General features: G+C 47.4%; 1 protein-coding gene across 1 annotated transcript; it reads left to right on the plus strand.

Annotated features, from left to right (window-relative positions):
• The first annotated feature begins 7,214 nt into the window (after positions 1-7,214).
• On the plus strand, positions 7,215-8,793 carry LOC120711858 (xyloglucan endotransglucosylase/hydrolase 2-like). The gene is made up of 3 exons (XM_039997521.1): positions 7,215-7,920; positions 8,011-8,216; positions 8,314-8,793. The coding sequence occupies exons 1-3, from the start codon at positions 7,615-7,617 to the stop codon at positions 8,693-8,695; spliced, it is 894 nt and encodes a 297-aa protein (XP_039853455.1). The 5' UTR covers positions 7,215-7,614; the 3' UTR covers positions 8,696-8,793.
• The last annotated feature ends 1,513 nt before the right edge of the window (positions 8,794-10,306 follow it).

A 10,306-nucleotide genomic window follows, 5' to 3' on the forward strand; every position in this document is an offset into this window, starting at 1 on the left:
TAATAGTACTGAAATTGTAATACTAAACGAGTGTTCTAAAGCACCAAATCTAATTCAGCTAATCCGCTAATTAAATTAAATTTTTATACAATATCAATGGATTCATACGGAAGTTACCGGTAGATCACAAGTATGCAATTCGGCAGAGCTTCGCCGCTTTTCTTCTCCTCACCCCTCTCTTTTTTCCTGAATTTTTAGGCTCAAATGACAAAGGGGATGGCGGCATATGGCAGCTAGGGCTTATATAGGGGGGGACCCTGTCGCCCCCCCCCAACGGGCGACAGGGGCCTGTCGCCCCTGGGTGTCGCCCGTTGTGTGGGCGACATGCCCTTTTCTTTTTGCCAGGGACCTCGTTGCAAATTTGAAGAAAAAAAATTACACTTAGGGCCTGTCGCCCTATGGGGGGCGACCGGGGGATATTTTTGAAATATTTCAAAACGGACATATATTTTTGAAATTTTTATTTTTTAAAAATATAAAAAAGAAAAAACCGCTAACTTATGCATATGGGTCGAATGCATGTTTTCGTTTAGGCCCAAGATAGAAATTTAGACGGAAGTCTAAACTGGGCCGAAAAGGCACACCGACACCAAAGCGGTTTTTTCTTTTTTATATTTAAAAAAAATAAAATTTCAAAAATATATGTCCGTTTTGAAATATTTCAAAAATATACCCCGGTCGCCCTCCCATAGGGCGACAGGCCCAAAGTGTAATTTTTTTTCATCAAATTTGCAACGAAGTCCCTGGAGAAAAAAAAGGCCCTATCGCCCCCCCCCCCCCAACGGGCGACAGGGACCTGTCGCCCCCCCAACGGGCGACAGGGACCTGTCGCCCAGCCCACGGGCGACAGGGGCCTGTCGCCCGTTGGGGGGGCGACGGGCCCCGTTTTTTTTTCAGGGACTTTTTTTTCCAGGGACCTATTTTGAGCTATTCGAGCGTGTATTCATCATCACCGTCGGCAAGATCTCGGCCGCTAACTCCTACCGCACGTAACTTGTCCTTCATTAAATCACGGGAAAAAATCGCAAGAACTTCCCTTATTTCAAGAGCATTATGGAATCCACAAACATAATAAGTTCACATCAATAGTATCTATAGAAACAAATGACAAGTAACCTACCACAATCATAAACATCATATACAAATAAGCAGTCCACAGCTATCTCATTACAAATAAACATCAGATACATCTAACCACCCCTAGGGCGTCGGACCCTCTTAGCCCTCTGCTGGGCACGGACATGGCCCTCGGAGTAGGTGAGAACATCCGGAGACCTCACCTGTCGCTCAGGACGCGCAAGGGGCTGCGGTGTCTGCTGCTGAGAGATCCCAAGTGGTGCTCCTCCTAGCTGTGAATACCCCAAGACATCGGGGTCACCTTGCGCGGCAGGCTCTTCTGGACTCAACCTGTCAAAGTCGTCTAAGGTGAAGGTCTCGTTTTCTGGTCGAAAGGAGGAAGAAGAAGGTCTGGCGCCCGCATCGGGGTACAAACCTACGCAAAAAATGTGGATGTTAGCGTACGCTCGTATATTTTGTCATGCCATGTAGAAACCGAAATACGAAACATAAACTAACCTGTGTAGGCCGGTATCTGTGGCCCCGGTACCATCCCTGGATACGGTCCGCCAACTGGTGCTGTCCCTCTAAACATTCCAGTATAGCCGAACGCACTAGCTGGATCGTATCCTGTATGTGATATTAGTAAATATGTAGGAACACTTGATGTAATTTTAAAGAGATATGTACGTTACCTGCACTTGGGAAGAACTGCGACGTCGGCCCGTGCATGGTCGACGGACACGGGAACGACGACGAGGCCTGAGACGACGAGGTCGAAGGTACAGTTACAAACACATGAATTATCTTATGAATATGATTATATATATATATATGCAAATATGATCAAGAGACTCACCGCGCCAGCTAGTGCCTCCACGTGGTGCCGGCCATAGCCATCCTGAGGCCTCGCCTGGTGTGGCTGCGGGTGAGTGTCAACAAAAACAAGACGAGCCCGAGTCCGGGGTAAGTACCAGGTGAGGTAAGCCCTAAATGAGCTGTCTGAGTGTGGTCCTGTTGGATGGACCAAGAGCTCGTCTGCCTGTTCCCATTGGTCCACCCACGGCTGGATCTTGGTGAGCCAATCATCAGAGCACGGCAAGCCACTCCTTGACAACCTACAAAGTGGACCACGAAGAATCGTTAGATTCGACACGAATGTATGAGCCAAGTTCATTCATAATTACCTGTGGTCCTGGCGACTGACACGCTCCAACGCGGTGGGCACCGGAAACTCCTGGCGCTGCCCAAACTGTCTCCTGACTCTCCAGGGGCAATATGCCTCAACCGCGATGTCATAAACCAGGACGGCGGAAGTAAGCCACAGGCTCGCATTCGCGGAGCAGTGCGAAGACAGGCCTGCTGGTGCACGGGTAGCCACAGCCTCTGGGCTGTAAGGCTCCCAGACAACGTCCTCGGGCGTCAGCATGTCGAGCTCCGAAACAAACTCAGGATATGCGCGTCTAACCCGCGTATGTCCCCAGGACCTCTGCATTCCGAATAAGTAAAATTAAAATTGCGCTAATACATCATGTAACAATGAATAACAAAATTAGATTTGTTGCGAACGTACCTGACGCCAGATCCAGATAGTTCCCATAGTGGGCCTCTCGTCCTCCTCGTCAGCCAACAGGGCAGGCTGCATAAACAATTAAGATTAATGGTTTCAACTATCAATGGAACATGTGAATTGTAACAATTAAATTTATATATGGAATGAATACGTACTGTAAACTGTAGGAACCAGGTCTTCGAAGGACCTGCTGCTCGCGGGTGCGGGTTGATCGGACCTGCTTCTTCCACGCGGTCAACCAGGGCAAAACGGGCCTCCAGCTCATCCTTCCATGAGGCCGCCACCACACGCGGACCTACAGCCTCCCCGACGATAGGGAGGCCGAGGAGGTAGGCCATGTCCTGCAGCGTAGGAGTCATCTCCCCACACGGGAGGTGGAACGTGTGTGTCTCCGGCCTCCATCTGTCAACGAGCGCCGTCAGGAGGGATCGGTCGAGCTGAATAGGCCCAACCTCGACAAGACGGCTCAGAGTCAGTAGGCCGGCCTCACGTAACCTGCAAAAAAACAAAAAATGTCGAAACAAAGGAATACCGGCGAATACATAAGTGATAAACAATAATATTTCATTACATACCGGTCACACCAATCGTGGTGTATAGAGATCGCCTCGCCGGGTGGACGAGGACGTAGCACCTCTAGGGCTCGGTGCTCAACAGCTGCAAAGTAAGACCTGTGGCTCGAGTCGATCACTGGGTCTAGCAAGGAGTCCATCTCCATACCTGCATTCAAAAACATATGAGAACACATAGGTAAATATATATTTCATACAAACTGGACGCGTAATATTTATACATTACGGATAGGTTCGATACAAACTCCACGCACGATTACTATATATTATAGATAGGTTCGATACAAACTCCACGCACGATATTTATACATTACAGATATGTTCCATACAAACTGAACGCACGATTACTACATTTTACAAATAATGAAATACAATTGTGGATCATGACACCGAATGCCTTCCACGAGCAATTCTCGCCGATGCTCGTCTGAACGTAGGAGGTGCTCCATCTCTGGGATTTCCGGAAGGACCGACGTCAGCAGCATCGTGAAGTGCATTCTGAGGACACTTCTTGTAGTTGTGACTCAATGATCCACATTGGCTGCAACGCTTTTGTGCCTTGCTTGCTTCCGACTCGTCCATACCATTCCGAATACGACGTGTCTGACGGCGGCCTTTGCCTTTCTTAGTGCCTGGATCAGGAATAAACATCTTATTCTCATTATCCTAAGTGAAAGGCCCCACAATTCCAATCCCGTATACCTCATGTCCCCATGTGGATACAGCTGCTTCCTTGCTGAAGTACGGTGAAACAAATAGTCCTGGCTGTAACGCAGACTCTGCACATGCCGCAATGAGATGGGAGCATGGCATATGCAATAACTTAGGCTTCATGCAGGAGCAGAAGGCTTTGCCATCAACTGTAATCAAACTCTCATGTACCACTCTATCTCTACGGATACCACGACCACTTCTATCCTTGCATAGAACCTCAAATCTATGCTCCATTGTACCTGTGGATATGACGCGGTGCAGTTTGGCCTTTTCAATCTTCTCTAGCATATATTGTGTAACTCTTTTGCAAAACTGAATTTGGGGGTTGCTGATGTTTATGCTTGCAGCCGTGTAATGCTCTCTGAAATACTTCATGCACCCATACATGATGAACTCAACAATTCCCACAAGTGGAAAGGCACGACAAGAATGCATAACCATATTGAAACACTCTGCATGGTTCGTTGTCTGAATACCATACCGTATTCCGTTGGTATCATAAAGGAATGACCATTTCTCCTTAGGTGCACCTCGAATCCAGTGTGAAAATGTCTTCTCAATTGAATCCCTAGCCTCTGCAGCCTGACTCGTGCCTGCTCCTGATGCCCTTACCTTCACTAGCTCTACAGTCAACTGATGAAGCATCTGCCATAATGCATTGAATTTTCTCTGTTGATTTTGGGTGCACAACCTCTTAAACAGGTTCTTAAGATCCTTATTCTTGAAGTGTTCATTGAAATTTGCACCCATATACCTAATGCACCACCTGTTTTGGACATCAGGCCATAATGGAGGCGTTGTCGCAGTTCCACGTTGCAATTTCAGTATTGATTGTAGGATACCTGCATGCCTATCACTAATAAGGCACACATCTGGACGTGCAGCAACAGCATGAATCTTCACTCGTTCAAGGAACCAATACCAACTGTCTATGTTCTCATTCTCAACAAATGCAAATGCGAGCGGAACAATTTGGTTGTTGCAATCTACACCGATTGCGGTGAGTATCTGACCTTTATACCTTCCAGTCAAAAATGTGCCATCAATGCAGATCACCAGAAGACAAAACTGAAATGCTCTAACACAAGCACCTATGCAAAAGAAGGCTCGTTGCATAATTCTTTGTCCCCTAGTCACGGCTGGTACAAGGTATGTGTCATAAAAGCTTCCAGGATTTCTAGCAGCAACCTGGGATAACATACGAGGTAGGTTATCATATGATGCCTCGTATGTGCCGAACCGCATCTCGAACACCCTTTGTTTAGCCCGCCATGCCTTCAAATAACTGATGGTGTACTGGTAAGTCTGCTCAATGTGTCGAATAATCATTTTTGGCTCATAATTTAGGTTTTCCATAATAAACCCATACATTTGCTTTGCAACAAAGTCACATGATATATTGCAATGCGAGGGAAGAACTTCTGACAGCAAACAAGTGTGCTCTGTGACAATGGAACATTTCCAGTTTGACTTCCATTTTCCCTTGAATGCATGTACTCGCCATGGACATCCAGCATTCACACACTTCACCTCATATTCTTTACTGCCAGACTTTACGACTCTAAATTCTCGTTTCAATGAGATTGCCCATAGTCTCACAGCATCTTTTACGGCTTCAATGTTTGGATATGTTGCACCTTGGACTACCTCATTCCCTCTGTACTCCCACTCCTGATTTCGGACAGCTTCTGCGACATGACTGCCAAAACCATTCTCTTTCCACTCTTTTGGCAATGAGTACTGCTCGTCATCAGATGAGTCCTCATATTCTTCCATCTCTATTGCGGTTTGGTCTTCTGCCTCCATCTCGTCCACAATGCTATGTATCCTCTCTCCCTCATCAGCAAGGCCCTGTGGTCCCATGTTTTGGTTCTCTGTCTCTTCTGACTCATCTTGCTCAACATAATTGGTCTCTCTTCGAATATTCGGAGTTCCTTGATCTGCACAATGTTGGATTTCATTTTGTGTCTTCTCCTGAATTTGAACAAGAATGGCCAGAGGCCACCCACGCTCTAGAGCTGCTTGCATGTACTTCTGCCAGTCATCAGTGCTGTGTATCATCATTAATTCCCATAATTCACTTTCTACCTCCCAATTAACAAGAGACTGGACAGTGATCACATGTGTCAACGGATCAACATGGAACCCACGCTGCAGCCACTTACATATGGAACCAAAACTCCTTTCCAGAGGTTTATCTATGCCGCTAGATGTGCGCTTAAAGGCAGAAAGATCTACTCCATTTGGCCCATACATAACATTGTATTCACCATAAAATACTTAAAACTGCATCTTGCTCGACATATCTGTATATCACATAATACTTATCGAGTTATACTCTTTACTTCACTACCTTATTCAATAATCCGTAAAAACTAAGTATGAAATTCAACTACAACGTATAAGTATTCATAACTACGTGATGACACTCAAATTCTATACTGCATATGCCAAATTCTATTCTAAATCATAATTAATTTATAAACACGTCTCTAATAGTACTGCAATTGTAATAATAAATGCGTAGTACTAATTTTCTAAACTAATTTACTACTACGTAACTACAAACTAAAGTATCATTGAACTCCTACTTAAATGGTTCTACTATAGCACTAATTAAATTAAATTACTCATATTAAATTACGTAGTACTTAAATATAATAATATTTAAACTAAATGTACTAACCTGCAGATCACAAGTGCTGAATCCGGCAGGGCTTCGCCACTTTCCTTCTCCTCACTCCTCTCTTTTTTTCTGGATTTTTGGTAGAATTTTCGGGCTCAAATGAGGAGGGAAGGAGAGGGCTTGAGCTTTTATAAGGGGGCTACCCCCGGTCGCCCGCGGGGGGGGGGGGGGGGGGGGTGGGGGCGACAGGCCCCCTGCCGCGCCCGCTAGGCCCGGTCGCCCGTGGGCTGGGCGACAGGCCCTGTCGCCCCCCAACGGGCGACAGGATCTTTTTTTTCTCAAGGGATTTCGTTGCAAATTTGAAGAAAAAAAATTACACTTTGGGTCTGTCGCCCTATGAGAGGGCGACCGGGGTATATTTTTGAAATATTTCAGAACGGACATATATTTTTGAAATTTTATTTTTTTTAAATATAAAAAAGAAAAAACCGCGACACCAAAGGCAAACAAGAATACTGCTGACCAGTGAGGGCGCATGGACACTGCTGAGCAATCCCAGTTCCCAACCGCTCACGCGCTATCTATAGCTTGCTCCATGTGCACATTATTTCGTATATATAATTTCCACTTATTGACACGCACAAGGTGTATCAGCTGAGACGATTAAGCCACGTTGACATCCATCCGATCGAGCAGCATCGTCCATGGCGGTCGGTAGCCAGGTAGGTAGCACTGAGCTGAGGTCAACGCAACGCTGCCAAGCTGAGCTTCCATGAAGCTGATGAGCAAACCACGGCCAGCCTATGCAGCCTGACCTTAGCTTCCATAATGGATCCTAACATGCCATTGCCTAGCTCTCAAACATTCCCAGGAACATGCCCTGCTCCCTGACAGAGCTTCACCATGTGATCGGCCTTCTTCTACAATCCATTCAGCATCCACGGGCAGCTGGGCATTATAAATGGCGGACCCGATTCGATGTTACAGAATATCAATAGCAAGATCAAAGGTTGAGCAGTTCCAAGGGATTGGTAATAATTGCATAGCGATCGAATTATAGGTAGCCAGCGGCCATGGCGTCTTCTTCTAGGCACCATCCCCTGCCGCTGGCGGCGGCGTTGCTGCTGCTGCTGCTAATGGCAATGGCGGCTCGGCCGGGAGTGGCGTCATTGCTGTACGACCAGGTCAAGATCACCTGGGGCGGCGACCACAGCTTCTTCTACATGGAGCGCGAGGGCGTCGACGTCCTCGCGCTCTGCCTCGAGGAGACCAACGGCGGCTCCGGGTTCGCCTCCAAGGACACCTACCTCTACGGCCGCTTCGACATCGACATCATGCTCGTCGCCAACAACTCTGCCGGCACGGTCGCCACCTTCTACGTAAGCTCGTCTGTCGCCCCCACGCTCGCCGCCGGCGGCCGGTCATCATCATGACACGATTTGGTATCTCTGACTCTGATCGATATGCAGCTGATGCCGGACGGCGAGGTGCCCTGGGCGTACCACGACGAGATCGACCTGGAGTTCCTCGGCAACGCCACCGGCGAGCCGTACACGCTCCACACCAACATCTTCGTCAACGGCGAGGGCGGCCGCGAGCAGCAGTTCCGGCTCTGGTTCGACCCCACCACCGACTTCCACACCTACTCCATCGAGTGGAACCCCAAGCACATCATGTAAGCATCTGAATTGAATTCTCTGTTTCTTTCTCTCGATGACCATCAGCAACAACGAAGCTCCTGAAAGCTCGATCTCACACTACTTTTCTTGCAGAATCCTTGTGGACGGCACGCCGGTCCGCGCGTTCAGGAACCACGCGGCCCGCGGCGTGCCGTTCCCGACGTGGCAGCGCATGCGGCTGCAGGGCACGCTGTGGAACGCCGACGAGTGGGCGACGCAGGGCGGCCGCATCAAGACGGACTGGACGCAGGCGCCCTTCTACGCCTACTACCGCAACCTCCGGGTGACGCCGTGCGCGCCGTCGCCCGGCGTCGCGTGGTGCGGCGACGAGCCGCCGGAGTCGGCGTGGTTCGAGCGGCGGCTGGACACGGCGGCGCTCAAGGAGGCGCAGGCGAAGCACATGATCTACGACTACTGCGTGGATGAGAAGCGGTTCAAGGACAAGGAGCTCCCCAAGGAATGCAACGCTGACTAATCAGATGTATATATAATGTAAAATGACAATCAATTCGTTGACACGTGTCCTCATGTGTCTATAAAATAAGTCAATTATTTTTTTTCTCGAATACGCAGAAGAACTATGTATCTTTGTATTAATAGAGAGAGAATAAGTTGGCCCTTTACAAGCAGCACACCTCACTTTGAGTCAAGCTGTGAGTGGCTGAAATACAAAAAGTTAGGTTTCTTGCAAGTAAAAGAACACTTGACCACGAGACTCACTCAGGATAAAAATAAAAACTTATCTTAGTCCAATGGTTTGACCAGCACTCAAGGAGTTAAGGCTCTGAGCGCCTGCATGACACTACAAATGGTGTTCATCCTTGAAAGCCTGAAACAAGTTGTAATTACCCATAGACCATAGTGTAAATCATGTTTATGACGGAAATTTGTAAGTCTCGATCCTTTTCAGATGAACAAGAACCTAATTGAAATCCAGCAGACGCCAGGCCCAGGAAAGAGCCTCTCCTTCTGTTAAGATTGGGCCGAGCCATTTGACCATCTCCTAATGACACTGAACGACAAGAATGGGCTGAGCCAGGTAGGTCGTCAGGTAAGGGCCGGGCCAATTGGCTATCCCCTAGTAAGTAGTAACGCCTGACAAGAATGGGTTGGGCCAGGAAGATTGGGCCGGGCCATTTGATTATTCCCTAATGACACTGCCTGACAAGAATGGGCTGGGCCAGGCAGGTTGTCAGGTATGGACCGTGCCACTTGACTGAACTCTGCTTGTGACCTTTGGGCTGCTTGCATCGGATTTGTGCCAGTCCTTTGGGGAAAAATGTATTTTATCTCTATTTATTTTCATTTTATCTCTATTTATTTTCATTTTTTCCATTCCAAAGTTACGCAACAATGCTTCAGCATCAAACTTGTTGGCTTGCATTTCGAAGAATAGAGCAGCCAATATGTTTGAATCCTTCAATATAGATATTTAAGATCACGTGTGGAGCTTAGGGAGCAACAGGATAGTAGCAGTGGAAGCGAAAGCAAACCTTACCGGCTCTAGTGGGTAAAGAGACTATTATTTTGAGGATAAGATCGATTTTTAACCAAAGTTTTTTTTCCGGTGAAGATTCATGGAAAAGTTGACTATGCCTTAGGATCAAATTCACCCCTGGCATCAAATGGATATTAATTGTGACCTTTAAAAAGTCCTCGGAGGCGGGCAGAAAAAATAAACGTCTCGATTAACGATCAGTATTAACCGAGGCGGTCATTTTTATTAACCAAGGTGATTGTAAAAAACCACCTCGTAAAATTGATTAACCGAGGCGGACAGCCTTAAAATGACCGTCTCGGTTAATATAAATTAACCGAGGCGGTTGTGCTTAACCAAACACCTCAGTTAATCGATTAACCGAGGTAGATACCCTACGCCTCGGAAAATATTAAGGCCCAAAGGGCCCAGAAGACCCATTATCAGAGTTCCATATATATACTTAAGGGTTGCTCCTCTATTTTCTCCTCTTCCTCCCTCACTCTATTCTCAACTGCTGCTGCCTCCTCTCTTTCAGTCCGCTCCCTTTCTCACTCTCTCACCCATGCCTCCCTCCCTCACTCCTCTCTACGTCCCAAAGAGGCGGGA

This window comes from Panicum virgatum, chromosome 6K (genome assembly GCF_016808335.1).
Source record: "Panicum virgatum strain AP13 chromosome 6K, P.virgatum_v5, whole genome shotgun sequence".
Lineage (NCBI taxonomy): Eukaryota > Viridiplantae > Streptophyta > Magnoliopsida > Poales > Poaceae > Panicum > Panicum virgatum.

Coding starts and splice junctions, on each gene's coding strand:
- LOC120711858 (XM_039997521.1), top strand. CDS start 7,615: ATGGCGTCTTCTTCTAGGCACCATCCCCTGCCGCTGGCGGCGGCGTTG. Junction 7,921..8,010: donor GCACGGTCGCCACCTTCTAC/GTAAGCTCGTCT, acceptor ATCGATATGCAG/CTGATGCCGGACGGCGAGGT. Junction 8,217..8,313: donor TGGAACCCCAAGCACATCAT/GTAAGCATCTGA, acceptor CTTTTCTTGCAG/AATCCTTGTGGACGGCACGC.